This window comes from Tripterygium wilfordii, chromosome 12, assembly GCF_013401445.1.
Source record: "Tripterygium wilfordii isolate XIE 37 chromosome 12, ASM1340144v1, whole genome shotgun sequence".
Taxonomy (NCBI): domain Eukaryota; kingdom Viridiplantae; phylum Streptophyta; class Magnoliopsida; order Celastrales; family Celastraceae; genus Tripterygium; species Tripterygium wilfordii.
The window spans coordinates 10,607,528-10,625,563 of record NC_052243.1 but is presented as its reverse complement, the minus strand read 5'-3'; the positions used below and the strand labels follow the sequence as shown (position 1 = coordinate 10,625,563).

General features: G+C 36.3%; 1 protein-coding gene across 5 annotated transcripts; it reads right to left on the bottom strand.

The window, feature by feature from the left end:
• Positions 1-154: 154 nt before the first annotated feature.
• Positions 155-13,205, bottom strand: LOC120010812 (paired amphipathic helix protein Sin3-like 2). 5 transcript variants are annotated; one of them, XM_038861688.1, is made up of 24 exons: positions 12,879-13,205; positions 12,696-12,769; positions 11,691-11,879; positions 11,404-11,584; positions 11,226-11,324; positions 10,921-11,091; positions 10,526-10,811; positions 9,288-9,424; positions 8,101-8,176; positions 7,991-8,020; positions 7,659-7,852; positions 7,411-7,565; positions 6,695-6,822; positions 6,324-6,578; positions 4,251-4,931; positions 4,044-4,132; positions 3,256-3,879; positions 3,062-3,162; positions 2,840-2,978; positions 2,609-2,755; positions 2,368-2,531; positions 2,012-2,123; positions 825-999; positions 155-735 (listed from the first exon to the last, which is right to left on the bottom strand). In XM_038861688.1, the coding sequence occupies exons 2-23, from the start codon at positions 12,767-12,769 to the stop codon at positions 853-855; spliced, it is 4,179 nt and encodes a 1,392-aa protein (XP_038717616.1). In that variant the 5' UTR covers positions 12,879-13,205; the 3' UTR covers positions 155-735; positions 825-852. The 5 variants fall into 5 exon arrangements, with proteins under 5 accessions (XP_038717616.1, XP_038717614.1, XP_038717613.1 ...); XM_038861686.1 differs by having other exon boundaries at positions 155-733; positions 821-999; positions 2,609-2,761; positions 12,879-13,204; XM_038861685.1 differs by having other exon boundaries at positions 2,609-2,761; positions 12,879-13,204.
• Positions 13,206-18,036: the final 4,831 nt, after the last annotated feature.

Here is an 18,036-nt window from a genome sequence, read left to right as displayed (position 1 = left end):
ATTTCACTACATATTTCTATTGCCATTCATTCCTTTCTGGGTTCAGAAACAAGCAAGGTGAGAGATGAACTAGCAAAAAAATCACTGCGGGATTACTCACTTCTTTCTCAGATGAATTCAAGTCCGAGACGAGCTAAATAGAGAGAATGTAACATACTCCGAAAAATTAAGACATTCTCGATAAATAAGATTGCTCAAAAAAAGAGAGTTAAATTTTGACATAACTGTACATCAATCAAAGTATTGAGAACTAAGGTTTATAAAGTATTATCCAAAACATAAAAAATAAAAAGCAAAATTGCGAACAAAAGTAGCAGTTAGAATATCAGTATTGAGCTGATGAGCTGTATGCAAGAGAGACAAAAAAGGAATACTGGAAGTTTCAGGTAGTCACTTCCCAAGCAAATTATTTAGTTCTTGCAAAAATTTGAATTCAGAAACTTGGATCCATAATCTGGCACGACCGAAAATCAGTAAACTGCAGCCCTATTTTTTGGGTGGAGAGCAGGAGAGAGAGAGGTGACGAGCTGCAACTTAAAAGAGAGCTGCAACTTAAAAGAGAACCTCGGCAGACACATTGCTACAAAACAAGAACATCAGGCATCAACATCAGTCATATTTACAATATACTAAATTCCTGATTCAGCGTCACTCAGCCAATCATGATGATATAAAAATATATTGAAGATGCTGCCTCGTTGAATTCTTCCTGCCTTCCATTGTTCCAAGGACCCTACATGCAAAATCATGAGCAGAATATATAACAGAGATAAAACAGAAATGAAATAGCATCGCTAGAGTACGAAAGTGCTAAATCTACCTGTGTCCCTGGTGATAGGGTTTGATAAATTATCATGAGGCCGAGGCTGATAAGAATTTGACAAAGCGTTGTACTCTTGACCGAGTCTGATCATGATAGAAAGATCCATCCCTTGACAATTTTTTTCTTTTGCTTTTCAAACGAAAGAAAAAATCTTCTGTGTCCAAAACATAGGAGATCTACCATATAATAGGTCATGAAAAGCAATTAGCATAGCAACGCAAATCAAAGCACATTGGATGCAACAGTTATGGCTACTTCTCAATTATAGATGCAAGCAAGACAGTACTTTACTAATGATGCGAACGAACACATAAAAAATGACCCCTTTATTTTAACTTTAGAATAGATACCGGATTAGAAGTGGCAATAACAAAGGCAAAGATGCACCACATTCATTGCAAACTCTTTCTAAACAGCAACTGCATTGTCTTCTGCTAAATTTCCTTTGATTACATCAAAACAATAAAACACAATTGACATCTGACCAATTACCTCTAATAGACCTATAAAGGTAAACAACACCTGTACACAAGGCCCACACAATGGGCAGGGTTGGGGACATGCAAGATGTACACAGATCTATGAGTTAATAAATTTATTTTCCCAAACATAGAGCATGATGAGCTCTGTTGATGCATAGGGATCTTGTCAAACCACAATGCACTCATACAGGGATCTAAAATTCAATCAGATCAACTACAAACACTTACGAAACATACATACACACACACACACACACACACACACATATATGCCTTTTTCGGCTTTCTTTCAGTGTAAGAAACTAAAAATTAGATTGAAACAAAAAGGCAAGATGTACACAACCTGGGCATGAGAAGGGTAAGATGTACACAGCCTTGCCCTATACTGTGGAAAGGTTGTTTCAAGAATTTCAACATGTGACCCTCAAAATGTAGGGAGGAAATTATACTAGAAAGCAACAGGTTAGAACTTTTTTTATGAAAAAGAAAAATGAGTGGAGAATAAAAAACAAGAATTCTAGATGGATTGAAACAATTAAATGTACGGAAGAGCAGGGAAGTCGTTCTTGAAAGCTCTCATACCAAGCAGAATTAGCTACGAGATTGATTATAGGTCCTACCATGCATCACTGAAGCCAGAGGAAACTACGAATAGAACAAATGAAAAATTATAAACCACAAGAAATTTGTAGCAAAATCAATATACCTTGCATGAGCTGCAAGCTATCTTACACTCAAGGCCATTGAAAATTTTAGAACCTTCCATGGCCATGCATGTAGCAGAATACTCATCAACACCAACATATTTGCGCATGTTTCTGCAAGTATTAAATTGAGAGAAGTGGGTCATTCTATCTCAGTTGCCAAAAAATCAGCAAACCTCCCCATGGTCTCTTCACACATACAAATCATGCAATTCTTATAAAAATTCACTGATTAGAGGCAGAATCATGAAATTTTGTAACCTGTTCTACAATAGTAGTTTTGTAGATCTGAAGAGAAGGAGGGAGGGAGTGGTGGGAAAACACTGCAACGTCCAAAAACTGAAGCGTAATGCCTTACCTTCGCATTATAATGCCATGTGGCTCCTTTTTGCCTGGAAATACAGACAGGAAATCGTTGTGAAGATAAGCCCCAAAATCAGGATCCATGGAAACAGCGAACACCTCAGGCTTCTCGGTTGCATTGTCCATCAACTGGATGGATAAACGGGACGGGGCAGTTGACTGCGGAAATGGGGCAAAGCATGGTTAAATTTAAAATCAAGGTTGAAAACATGAAGCAAGGAGAACAAAGACCTTACACATTCAAATCTAAATATATTCTCCTCTTGAAGGAGGGAACGGGCATTCTCATAATACACTGAATCAATTATCTTTCCAGGTAGTCGGGATCTCTCATACTCGCACAGCTGAAGAAGCTTATAGTCCATCTCATCGGTTGCAACAGTCTGAAGCTGCACCAAGACATAACTTAGAAACATTGCAGCAAAAAGGAGGATGAATAAATGAAAAGATGAGTATAGCATGAAAACCTGCTTGACCAATTTATATATTAACTTGTCCAGTGTGAATAACACATAAGACTGGTTTCCTATAATAGCTCGACATTCATCCTCGAACTTTGCATTGTCAACAGAGCCATCAAGCAAATTGTATAGCACACTCATAAATCTATTGGGGAAAGAGCAGCATCCAAAATTAATATGCATTGGCCATTCTTATATACCTCAAAATGGAATAAGATGATAAATCACCTTGCATATGGACCAGGAGAATCAGTATCTTTTGTGTTTCTCCATTTCATTTCGACACCTGTTGAATTTTTTTTTGCTGACAAAATTCTTTCATATAAAATCTGGCAAGGAAGAACAATAAATTGAGCACGGTATACAAATTAAAATTTGAAACAAAGCAGATAATTCTTGTGTAGGTCCTGTCTCTTCCTTACTTGGTGAAGCCTAAAGAGGACGTAGAAATCATCATTTCCATAAAGAACCCGAGAATCCTTCCTTTCTTCATTAAATAAACCTGATGGTACATGCTTTGCAATAGGCTTCACTGACAACAGAAAACATTCTGATGGCAATGCCGTGCTATCTCCTCCTCCAACGAACTGTGTATCAGCCATGCCCTCAGCTTCACCATCACTTTCAGCCTTACCATCTACTTCAACATGTTCAACATCTTCCTCCTCCCCATGCTCTTCTCGAGAGCATTCATCATCAGCAGATTCACTGCCTGAAACATCATCACCAGCCTCGGAAGCATTTTCACTGTCATCATCATCAGCGTCTGCATAGTTTCCTCCAGTACCCTGACAAAATAATTCCTCCTCCTTTCCTGATTTTTGTTGCCTACTTCCATTAAGTTCCTTTCCCTTGGGCATTACCTGCACACCAGTATTTTCATAGACAGCAAAATTGTCCTCCTCAAAATCACCATTAGGTGACAACTCACCCTCTTCTTTTTCAATTTTGGAGGGCCCAGCAGCATCTTCGTGATATCTATTAACTTTAATGTCGTTTGTAGGCACTCCATTTGGAGGTAAGATTGGTTTTGCAGCATCTTCACCCTGAAGACGCAAAAGTGAGGTATAAATAAATGGATAATATACATCCTACCCACCATCACAAGAATATCTGAAAATACAATTGATATTTCGCAAAACAAAATAAACTCTCTTTATGTAAGTAAAAGGATGAACGCATCCAATTTTCCAAAATTGCAAACTCCTACCTTTGATGAAGGTGCAATATCAGCTCTAGCTTTTAGCTTTTGGTCCTCAATGCTAGCATCACCGTGTAGAGATGGAATCGCAACATGCCCTTGGAATTCAAAATAAATTGGAATTGCAATTTAATCAGAAATTATTCAGAGAACTAGGTCAGGATCAAGCATATAACATGAGCAAGAAAATTTTTTGTATCTTTCCAAACCACGGACCTGCTGTCACCTCGTCGCTGGTTCTTCGATGACTGTTTTCTGTAAGTGACGCACTGGAATCTCCAGCTACTTGAGCAGAGGCAATTTGTATGCTATATCCAGAAATTCTGCCAGTCATCTCTGTATTCTTTGCCTCTCTTCCTAGCTGTTGATTATCACCTGTCAGATCACTTTTCCATACACGATCTACGCGAATCATACTATCTTCTTTAGCCATAGTATCTCCATTTGCCAACCTCCTGCTGGAACATTTTGCTAGTCCCAATAAAGAGCTTTCATCCACATGAGCAGCTGGTTTTATGGAACTACTTGTCATAGCATCTGGAGCAGGACTACTATCACCTCCTTCTATGCTAGATGCAGTATCCTTTGTAGCAATATTGCTAGCGTTTCCAACATCTGCAGAACTCGTTGTCCCATAAGGCCGTGAAGGAATACCCAGCATGGGCTCTAAGAAGGTAGTCCAAAATTTCATAACTTTGTTCGACTGTTCCTTAGTTGAGCAAACCTCTTTACATGAATATTGAACAAGTTTATGCAACTCTTCATGAATGCTGACATCAGAGTATTCATATTCAAAATGTGGAACCAAATGTTGTTTGGTTCCAGCAGCAAAAGCAAGAATAACATCCTCCTCTTTCTGCAGCTTCTCTTTCAACTCCTTGATCTCAGTCACCAAAGCTGTTTTACAAGTAAGAAAGGCCCATGAGAACGTACTTGCCAAATCCACAGAATTAGAAGAGGAAGCATCTCATACATGCATACATACAAGACATACATGAATGCATACAAACACATTAAAAAGAGAGATTAGTAAAAGAGGAAATATCATGTATGCATTCAAGGCAATGCATGTGTTAAGCATTTAGTGATTCACGATTTGTACACCCCAGGACCCGATCAGTCAACTTGCCAACTAAACTGACCCACTTTCCTTCATTGACGGGAAAGCTAAACCAAATCCTTGCTATCAGTGGAGTTTCTTCCATCTTTCTCCTTTTTCACTACGAGAATTACATGCTATCACACAAGTGTTAAGAATTAATTTGTTCAAAACATTGTGGAAGACAGAAAAAGGGCTAGAGACTGATAAAGACAATGTAACTCATGATTTTATTCAAAGGAAAATCAACCACCCCTATATATATATATAGCTGGGAAAGTAAACTTAACCCAAGAATTGAAAATAAAAAAAATAAAAATAAAAAAAGGATTCAAGAATACAAAAATATATCCTTCCAAACTTATGCAAAAAGAGACTCCAGGATAGAAACATATATATTTTAAATAATACAAACACACATGTATACAAATATCGTGTATGATGAGAACATCACGTTACATTTATGCCAAGTTTAGACAACCCAACATCAAGTAATGAGGAATAGCCATCCATAATTCATATTCCAGATTTACTCAACAGATACTGCCTCCAAAATAGACTATTTATGCCAAGTTTAGACAATCCAACATCAAGTAAATAACCAGTTAGCAATAAAAAGGCATGAAAAGCTTCTAAACATATTTTGGGGCCACAGATGCAAACAATAATATGAAAAAAAAAAGGTGATAATAGTATGATCATCCTTTTATAGCTCTTAGCCATGGGAAGTAGTGGACCACGAAACTCAAGAACTTTCTTGAGGTGCCCCGTCAGAAAACAACTACCAAAAAATTACTTATGCTCCACGAACAGAGGACGACTACACCGGCTGTAAGAGATGTGAATGGGGCAATAGATCCATGAGAGCTACCCCCATCCCTAGATGAATATTGAATACCATACCCAACTCATCCTTTTTATAATCAGTTGTTGGATCCATTGCCAAAAAAGGAGAAAAGAGACCTTAGATAGAGCTGAGTGGCAAGGCCAAATTTTCTTGGCCGATAAATAAGACCATAATCTATCATAGTTAACAGCATCAACTTCAATATTTGATCACTCCAACTCATCATCAATGATAAAAGCACACGTTTACTACTCTCCTTGAAAAATAAACATTTAATAGAATATAATGATAGGTACCAAAAAATCTAGCAACACTTATAATTCAATATAAAAAGTGAACTTACATTTCCCAGTCAAGTTCTTTGAATCCTGTTGTTTAAAATAGAAGCTGCGATGATCAAGTGATTTGTAATGGTTCTTAGCATATATGTCAGCCCAGACCTTATTAAAATCTGAGCGACACCTTGTCCACTCGTCTTGCTTTTGCTTCAGACGAGTTAAAATAACAGGTAGGGCAAGACTTGGGTTCTTCCGCAATATGTCCATCACATCAAGACCATGGTCACCATATAAACGTTCGATGCACCTAAGATTTAAAGCTGCAATAACAAGAACATAAAAATAGAGCATTGTAGTCAGAAAAGTAACAAAAATAAGTAGTAAAAGAGAGACAATTGCTATAAAAAATCGCTATAATCAACTACTAAATACAAACCAGTAAAGTAGTCCTCCATCTGGATTGGGGAGCCCAGATTAGGGTATTTTTCATTCATCTTGTTCAACAATTCCTCGGCACACTTGGCAGTAGAGCTCACAGACTCTAACAGCATGTCCAGCTCAAACCTAAAATCAAGAAATTAATATTCCACATTCATTGGTCCAGAGGTCCAGAAAAATCATAAAATCTTAAAGCGAAATAGTGTTTTCATTTTTTTTAGGGGCTAGATGTTTTTTATACCCTGATCTAGCCATATGCAAACTCCAACCTATAATCCCATTCCACAAGGAGCAGCATCAATTCTAAAGTCAAGAAAAGAGGAACCTTAAGATACAGGGTAAGAGACTTGTTTTCCGAGAGGGGGCAGGGAAAGGTAGTTGCACGCAATCCTATTCCACAAGGAGCAGCATCAATTCTAAAGTCAAGAAAAGAGGAACCTTAAGATACAGGGTAAGAGACTTGTTTTCCGAGAGGGGGCAGGGAAAGGTAGTTGCACGCAATCCTACCCCCGCATTTGTAAGTTCACCACAACACACACTGTAAACGGAGATAAAATATCCAATTCATAAATCTATGTCATATCCTCAATGTAGTTTACAAAATTTTATTTTTATTCCAGCAAAAAGCCAATGCAAAAACTTCGAAAAAAAGTGAGGCAACCATATATCATTGAAATACCAGGCATGCACCAAAATAACTAGCAATCCACGTACCTATCATCTTCACATCTAAATAAGCTTTCCTCATACTGATTTCTGCGCATGTGTTTAAAAGAGTAATCCTCACTTCCAGAAGTCACCGAAACCCAGTGATCGTTCAATACTTGAGCACCAAGCTCAGATCTATGGCTAGCCATAGCTATTGGATACTGAACAGAGACCAGTACCATAGGGTTACCCATCAGTACAGTACTTAATAAAAGCATTCATATGAAATTTCAGACACAACTAAATATCCTTACATCCTCTGGCAGAAGCCGATAACTTGGAGTACAGCGTTCACAATTAGAAAGGTCAAGCTCTTGAATTGATTTTGCCATATATTTCTCTCTGCCTCTATCCTTTTCTTTGGCACTTTCAAGTTCACGCTTGTGCTCTTTTTCTTTTTCATCAGCCCTCAATGATCTCGATACATGTCCATCAGTACATAGTGATTCTGCAATCAGCAGGTTTGCAAATTCAGATTTTGCAATAGTTATAATAATAAAATAGTAACAGCTTTTACAAAGTTCCTGAAAATGCAACTCCAAAAAAAAGAAAAAGGTACAAAAACGGGGAATATCATTTTACATACTTTTACTCATAACGCCAGCAAGGAAACCATCTGCATGAAACAAAAGTTAAATAAACTAAAGTATGGAAATGGTAGCCAACAATTGAAGAAACAAAGTTTTACAAGATTACCTAGATCCTCACAACGCTCCAGGAAGTCCTTGAACTCCTCCATAAGATCGGGATACTTCCCAAGTAAATCAGTCACCTGAAATGAACAGAAACTATTAGTAATGCATAGGTAAGCAACCAATCTTATATTTAAAGAACCTCAATTCCAATGCTTCCCCAGGAAAACACTAGGCATCTAATATTAGTTTGTTTTCTTTCTAGTGCAGCCCTGCAGCCCTCATTTAACGCTTCTGAAATAAAAAGATTAAAGATCCAATAGGCATTTTGTATTCACATGCCTGTCAAGTGCAAGAAGAGAAGGACCAACAAAGGGCTTTAAGCAATCTAGAGTACACAAAACCATCCTTCATTTACTTTGATGAACTACCTAAATAATTACATATACAATTTCCAATTCACACGAACAGCACTGAGTCTCACACAGCACTTTTACAACTTTTAATTTACTTGGCAATGGAATGCTTGAACAGGTGATCTTGGAAAAGATGAACTCATCATTAGTATACAGGACGGTATCAGAATTAAAAACCTCAGCATAATCTACATGTGGTAAGTCAGTAACACAAATTGCATAGAAAGGGCTTACAGTTAACTTAATAAAATGAACAAACATCAACCAAAACCTTGTGGCCTTAATATTTATCATTAGTTACGGAGAGAAAATCACATAAATAAACTAGCCATTGAATAAATATACACAAAATGGGATTGCAGTTTATACAAAGCTTTCTATAGTTAAAGTATAAAGAAAACTCCACAAACAACATCGTAAAACTGTAGCATTTACCATAAACATCTCAAAACTTATGTTAAAGGGAATTCCTAACCTCTTAAACTACTTAATATAACTCAAAACGACAAACTGATGAGCCAGAAACCGACTTTTTATCAAATAAACTTATAAAACTAGCAACACATGCTTTGTTTTCTGCATATTTTAATTCAGCTAGCCCCAACTAAAATTTATTAACTTTTCACCACATTAAACAAAGTTAACAAACATACATAGTACTAATAGCATGCCAATCCAAGTGGGAAATTAATATCATCATTGTCACTGGCATATATTTTCATTAAATAAACCCCTTGAATTAATTAAAAAAAAAAAAAAAAAAACCACTCCTATTAGTGTGAATCTTCGGTCTTCCATAGACTATGATAGCTCCAAGAGGAGGAATAATACATACCAAATTTAGCAAATCATTCCTTTTAATAATTCCTTGGCTATAAATACTGAGGCATCTCAGGAATGCTTGGTAGTCATCCAAACTGTGTAACCTCTCCTTAACTTTCTCACAAAATGCGAATGCCTGGCTGTACATATCTGGAAGGGATGAAAATTCAGAAATTACAAAATTTTGGCAGGTTAGAAAAACAGCATACAGCGATAATGGCACACAACAGCCAAATAATGTTCCCCTTTTTCAGAGGACCGGCACATAAATGCATACTGTGAACAGATTAACAAAATACAAATTGTAACTTCCTTTCTTTTCTAGGGCTAATAATGGAGGCTCCAACTGGAACAACATCAAGCCTTCCCCCAACATTAAAGAGTGCTCATGTTAATCACATAAGCCCCCTATAAAGTTGCTTCTTTTTTGTAGGAGGCTTCTTTGGAGAAAAAACTTAAAGTAGATAACATAAAAAAAAAAACAGATTTACAGCGCCAAGGAAGTGCAGAAAGGAGAATTACAACAAGGCTAAACTAAAAGCCTCAAAAAACACTATTTAAGGGAAGGAAAAGGGGCATTCAAAGTACAAAAACCGTCAATGGTCTATTTTTTGATATTATGTATATAAATTTTTCATCGCAACTGGATTTATTCGCTCGATTTTTTTGCAAAGAAGCAACCAGAGGAAAAAGAATATCCATTTCTTTGACTGAATTTTGGGTAGCATGCAAAGATAGGAATAGAAAGCAGGCAAGAAACTTATTTGATATCATTAAGAAAAAAGGGTTTTCACTCTCTGCTTGATTAAATGGTTGACGTGGGATGAATGAAAACCAGTTGCTTGAAGTAACAGAATCATTCTCGAGTAGACAGCCTTTAGGACAGCATTGGAGTTGCAGCCCCTTGGTGCCCTTTAATTCAGTTTCATTTTCACTGCTCAAAAATGAAAAGAAAGGAAAAAAGGAGCATAACTTATGCTTGTGGCATGGTGGTCAAAGAAATCTCATTGAAAATGTTCTATTCTATTTAATAATTAATATGACATGCTTTCTTCTAGATCTATGTAATGTGATTGCTTTCTGTAGATAGGTGACACCCTTCTATAATATAATTATAAATTTATAATTCTACCTCCTTTAAAGAAAAGGAAGGCAATGCCTTTTCTCCTAACACCAAAAACTAAACTTATAACACCAGACCAGAGTACATGAGACCAATAAAATTAATAAATATAAGCACAAATGACTCACTCTTTGAAGTGTCTCTTTCATCAAAAGAAGCAAAGTTTGAATTTGGTCCATAACCTTCAACCTTCTGGGCAGATTTTTTTCTGTCAGCAATGTGTTCCAAGTCCCTATTGTTCTTTGCTTCTCTATCATCATAATCATAATTTCTCCGGTCCCTACTCTCTTTTTCAGCATGCTTCTTTTGTTCTTTGTGCACTTTCAACATTGATTTCTCCTTGTCCAGCTCAGGGCAATCAGCACTACGATCACGGTCCGCATGGGAAGTAATAATTCTATCCCTCTGATGATGCTGAAAGAAAGAAATTCAATCAATCCATTCAAAAAAAAAAAAGAAAGAAATTCAATCACCATTTTTCTTGGATGTCATCTGAAAAAATAATTAAAACAAATGCAATTACCTTGTCCATATGCAAGTGGCGCAATGAGGGTGTAGCAAAGTTCCGGTCATTGTAGTGCTGGATAGAACTTCGACCATATGGAATTTGACTCACATGAGTTACAGAAGAATCAGGTAAGAATCTTCTAAACTCTTCAAGAAAATCTGGATGGTCCTCAAACAGAGCAGCAACCTACAAGTGATCAGATGAGAACAACTAAAATCTTTATAAAAATGGAAAATGAAAGTTTCCACATAAACTGGAAAAATGCACTCGATTCTTAAAGAAAATAACAAAGACAGCTGAGATAAAAAACATATATATACCTCACTGTCGACCTCACTGATGTCCTTGTGCTCCTTTCGATACATATTTAAAATGTCTAAGAACGATTTGTAAACATAGTCATCACTTTGGAAACGTTTCTGTAAGAGCAAATCAACCAATTAAACTACAAAAGACAAAACTAGTATCAATGGGCATAAGAGTTAGACAAAGTCATACCTTTATCTTATTAACAAAGCTGATAGCTTCTTCAAACTCAACAGTTTTCTTTGGTGGAGCCCCATCTTCATCAAGGGTTATTTCATAACCTCTTGGCAAGAAAGTGTTAAATCCAAAAATTAGGTTGTTATGCCCCTTGAATAATTCCTTCACTCTTGCAATCACACCAGTAGTATCAGTTCTGCAATAGAAAAAACACAATGTCATCAATGGTTAGTGTTATAAGCAACAGCTAATTTGTCAGCAACGAGAAGGGAAAAAACAGTCAATAGGTGCATGAATTATACCTTTGAGCCTTGAAATCTTTCATCACCTCCAAAAATGTGTCATACTTTTCCCTCTGGTCTTGAAACATGTCCTTTACTTCCTTTAGATATGTTAGAGCATCATTAGTGGTGAGTTTCTGAGAAGGGTCACCTCCACCTCCTCCACCTATTCCTCCTCCTCCCCCGGGAATTTGAGGTTGCCCATAGCTTCTTGTCCAAAAAAAAAATCAAAGAGTCAACTCACCTTAAATAAACGCCAATGAAAACTGTTAAGATTGGTTACTTTGCAATTCAACCTAATAAATTAACTTGTTGATGGGGGCATTCACATTATTTATATATATTCTAACACTCTCCCTCACATATGGACTGATGCCATGTTAAGATGAGTTACTTTGTCATTCAACCAAATAAGTTCACCTGTTGAATAGCGGCATTACACATCATTTATATATATTTTAACAAAAACAACAAACACTTCAGCACAGGTTCCCCCTAGGCCTAGTTATAGGTTTCTTCAAATAAAGACAAAATCTTCGCAGAAATGTGAAATAATTTCATAAAATGGTAATCCAATCTCCCCGCTCCCTCCCCCAACCCACCCATAACAAAAAGCTACCTGTTGCCAGATTTATCTAAAAAAGTTCCCCCAGGATTAAGTTCCGTCAAAGTTAACTCCTATTTAAACACCTATTTGAACAAGTTAAACAAAAAATAAAGGGTAATTAAAAATTAAATATAATTATGATAAAAATTAGAAAAATATCATCTGAAAGTTTTTTATCGATGTCTCCAACACATATGATTAGTTAATCGGGTAATGAAATCACAAAGTGGTACACAAATTAAAGAAATTCTCACCATCAAACACGCATTGAAGACCAGAAACTCAGACGCACGTAAGGAATAACTAAGCACATGCTGAACAAATATATAGCTTTCCCAAAAAACACAGTTACCGACCAGAGCAAAACAAAATCGAAAGAAATCAAGCAACTCTACGGAGAGATAGAGACAGAAACTCACGATTCTCCTCGAGAAGAACCAAACGGCCGCTTAACTTGAGAGCCAGGGTAAACATCATCTCTCATTCTCTTCATCTGCGCCCAAAACAAAAGCGATAAACAACAATAAATTTCGAAGAAAATGACTAAGACATTTAAGAAATGAAAACACAAATCCATCTCCAAAAATTGAACCGAAACTCACTTTCTTCTCATCCCAGCTTCCTCGAGAAAATACGAGCGGAAATAGAGTGAACAGATCTCTCCTGATAAGAGAAGGAAAAGCAGAAAATGTTACAAGGCTTTTTGATCGCCTCTTGCAGAGAAGAAATTAGATTGCTTCTTCAATGTTTTCGTGTTCTCTCTAGTTTCACGTTGAGAAATGGGAATTTTGGAAGAGGAGAGGAGTTATATAGCACTGGGTACGTGGAACTTAATGGTCGAGTCAAGATCGAAAATTCGAATAATGGGGTGGTTCACTGGTGTTGAAGTTAGTGAGGATGGCTCGTCTTTGGCTCGTCTTTGGGGGGTTTTGCCGTTTGTACTTTCGCTTTGGTCGGTGTTTGAACTCTTGAACACTCCTAATCACATTAGGATTAATTTGTCTAATGGGCCCATAAATGGGCCTGGATTAGATTTCGGTTTGGGCTTAATTGAGCTCAAGACCTGGTCTCATGCCCTAGTTATTGCGGTTAAAGTTCTAGGTTCACATGCAATTGAACACATTCATGCAATTAGGGGTGGCGAAAAAATTGGTTCGGGGTAGGTTTCGAGTCAGGCAAGAGCACGTGTTTACAAAATATTTACATATTCGAATCCTAACCCGGGTTGGATTTCGAATGTAACTAATTGACCAAACCCATATTGGTTTAAATTTGGACAAGTAGATTGGACAATAACCTAATCTAGAGTAGGATCCTAACAAAATTTATGTCTTTGACCCCGAACACAATTTTAAATCGGATAAAAATTTTGTATCTGAACTCGTATTCCGGACAAGTAACTTATGTCCAAACTTGATTTTAGGGTTGTAGAGGCATTTTTTGGATTGAGTTTGGAGGCTCGGACTTGGAGCTCTTAAGACTTAAGAGTGGCAACCATTGAAGCTTGGGGGAAAAATGGGTTTCTCTTTCTCTCTCTTTTCCTTGTTATTGATGATTGTAATTGATACTTCTATGATGTATTTGCACTCTATGAGGAACTAAATCCTCAACTAGAGCTCTAATGGACCCCCCACCTTGAATATTGAATACACTTGATTTGCGATTCTTGACTCCTCTTTCTTGTTGATTTTCTATGGATGTTCTTAATGTTTTTGGATGCTCATCATCATCTAAATGATATTTTACCTAGGTTGAGATCCGAAGGAGATACCTAGGGGGTTGCATGAACCATAGGAATATGGAGGCATGACCTATGCAATCGCTATGTGATTATCCATTGTTCTTAATGGGTTTTTGATATTTGAATCCTATTGTTAGGAATAACAAGGGTTGGTATTGAAAACACTTTTGATGTATCTAGGAATAGAACATTGAATAGGAAAGGGAAATCGATTGTCAATGATTGAATAGGGAATTGAGGATTAACGAATCAAAGGGAGTTTAATTGGTTAAGTGGTGGTGACATTAGGTGCCTTAGTGTTTGCATTCTTGATTTCAATCCTTGTTTCATTAGTTCATTGTTTCATTTCATGTTTTAGTGTTAGTTAACAAACAAACCCAATTATTTGATTCTCCATCTAACATAGTTTTAGCTTTAATTGATATTAATTTGAATTGTCATCATATCATTGTGGGATGATACTCTATATTAGTTGAACAATTCGTACACTTGCGAATTTACACCAACAGGTATGACATCAATCATTCACATGAATAGTACGAGACTAACGTGGAGAAGAGTGATTGGTAGCATATGTGTGTCAGAATGAATGTTCTGAAGTAAGTTGGTAAGGAAATTCGGGATGGGAATTGCTAAATACACATATTTTTTTACTACATAAACACAACATTTCAATCAATCATTTCACAAAATTAATAAAATATTAAAATAATCAAAGAATGATGTGATGGCATCGGGATCAGTATTTTACTTCTTTTTAATAAAATTATGTGTATTTAAACTAAAATACTACTAATCATCATTTTTTATAAATATACAAGCATGGTTCATAAAAATATTACTTAGCAAAAACAATGGACATGTTTGAACACATCTCCCATTAAATTGACTTCAATTTTATTAAAAAGAATGTTATACATATATATATATATGATCTCAATAAGATATTATACATATTATTTAATTATATATATATATATATATGATCTCAATAAGATATGATACATATGATTTAATTATCTTATGTAAATTTATTTAAGCATAATAACACATGTTACATCTACGGAGTCGGGTGCGATAGAATTACTATAAGTATGTATGTTTGCTTTTTTCTTCGAAGAGGGGCGTTGCATGTGAAGGTAATCCCTTGCATGGGCTAAACCATACTTTATATCCTCAGAGTTTCACGCTTTTCACGTTTTTGTCCTTGAAGTTTAAAATTTACCTCAAATATCCTTAATGTTTCAAAAAGCAAGTGCTTTCTGTCCTAACATGCCTTTTCCAACTGTACATTGAACGGAAAACGTCTACATAGCTACCAAAGGATACTATGACTTACACATGGTGAATAATGTGGCATTTAGTTAAAAAATTAATTGTTTAAACTTATTTGATTTTACACCTGTAAAATTAAAAAAAAATCCCCAAAATATCTCAAGGGATGAGTGGGGTTGAAATTGTTAATCTTGAAATTAATTAAAATTTCTTTAATCCTAACCATCAATAGTTTCAAGATCCAAGATCTGTTGACAGGGGTAGGGTTTGATTCATGTGGCTCTGGGTCGAGGTTCTTGAAAGTGGTGGTGCCCGTCGTCATCGCTTGGCGGCCCTTAAGAAAGTCGTCGTCGAGAACCAAATTTGTGAGGAAGAAAGAAGATGGAACCTAAAATGACTTAAATCCGGCAAGGTGGGGGAGATTCAAGCTGAACCCTCGGTGTCTGTCGCTATGGCTTACATAGGGGTGTCCACAACCGATCCGCAAATCGAAAACCGATCCATAATCATGGTTATTTGATTTTCGGGTCGGTTTTTTCGGTTACGGTTACGGATATGGTTATGATTTTAGTAAAATTTCGGATATTTTTTCAGTTATGGTTATTTTGGTTACGGTTATAACCTAAAAAACTGAAAAAATATTTATATATATTATATAAATATCCAAACATTATGATATATATGATATATGATATTATATATATTATATAAATATCCAAACATTATATACATTATATATATATAAGTTACATATTTAGATTAAAACTCTGATTATATCTTTATAACAAATTATAAATTTAGATATCAATTAACCTAATCATTATACAAATTATAAATTAAGATTGATTAGTTGAAACTCATGGTGGCTTTATCATTTTAAAATTCATATAAATTAAGATTGATTATTGCTAAAGTGAAAGTGGGGAGACATTTTCATGTATGTTTTCTTTTTTTTTCTTGATCATATTATTTCTCTCGTCTTGTAAATTTATTTTTCTTTAATTGTGATGAAATAATATATTTATTATCATTATCATGAATTTTTATCAAACTTTGTTAGATGGAGTTGGAATCGATCATAGCTATTTTCTCACTCTATTTGAGATTTATTCATACTTTTTCATTTTTTCAAAAACCGAAAACCGATCCGATCCGAAGCGAAAAATATGGTTTATTCGGTTTGGTTAACCGAACTATATGGTTCGGTTATGGATTCTAAAATATCATAACCGAATCGATTCGGACATTTCGATCATGGTTAAAAACCGAACCGAAAATCGAATGGATACTCCTAGGCTTACATATGGTGGATCTATGTGTCATGGTTATGGTGGTGGTGGATCTCAGCGTCATGTGTCGATTCAAAGAGAGGATTGAATCCATGGTGAGAATAAGAATTTAATGGAGCATTGTTCTTGAACTCTTTCTATTCTTACAATCTCCCCTAGATTTCCCATCCTCAGACTCAAGCTTCTTGTTCTTGAACTCTTTCTACCCTTAAAATCTCCCCCAGATGAAGCAGGTAGCCACTGTGAGGTAAAGAGGTGAAGATGGTGTGCGGATGAACACAAAATGAGCAAGGTTTTTTTTAATAAATTAGGGTGTCGGCCAACTCTGGGTGATTAAGATATTTATAAATGCCCTATCTACAATCTACAATCGAATAAAAGTTAAGATGGGTCACCAGCTACCAGCAAGACACGTTAGAAAAAGGACAATCGAAAGACAGGCAAGTAAGATAGGGTGTTGATCAAAAAAGTTTTGACGATCAAGTCAGTAAATGAAATGTTAAGGGAGAAGATGCAGTAGATTCAAGTGGGGGTAGCAAGACACGTAAGTAAAAGGACAATCGAAAGACATGTAAGTAAGATGGGGTGTCGATCAAAAAAGTTTTGACGATCAAGTCAGTAAAATGAAATGTTAAGGGAGAAGATACAGTAGATACAAGTGGGGGTGGCTGTGACTGTAAAAAGAGGCGCGCGACGGAAGAAGTGTTTAGGATGGAAAGGTAGAGTGCAATGTGATCTATGAGAGAATCTAAACTCGATTTGATCTGGTTCATCCTCCCTTCTCCAAGAAGAAGAAAGAGTTTTATAGTTTATGTAGAGTGAATGGTGATGATATCACGTCATGTAGAGTCAGATCTTAATGATGATATGTAACGAAATGATTTGAAAGATGCGTGTGTCAGAAAGAGGGGCTGACGTGATTGGTGATAAAAAGAATGTCACCAATTACGACCTTTATCTAATATAGGACTGGTGCAAGTTTCAAGGTTGCTTGGAGTATGTAACCCTAAGGTCTTGTAGCCAAAGAAAGGCTTGTGATTGGTTAAACCCTAAAGTCGACCCTAGTGATTGCGGTTGAGGCAAATGATGAAGGCGAAGTAAAAGAGGAATAGGTGGGCGGTAAGTAGCCTACAGTGGATGTTGTGGACAGGATGTCCAATCATGTAGGTGATGCAAACAGTAAAAATAGAGCGTACAATTATCATACCTGAGGTGGGCTTGCGCCTATCTTTGAGGAAGGACTTTTGGGCAATTCATATGATGTCATACTGGGTCGATCATCTGTATGTAAGTGATGGGCTTTGAGCATGTTAGTAAATAGAGTTGACTGAACTTTAGTCATACCTAAAGAAAATGAGTCTTGACTGAGGACTTCTCAAGTGCAAGTAAAGTGTGGGATCCATTTAACACCATTCATGCGCAGGTCCCATCACGTGTGGGGACCGTACTTACACC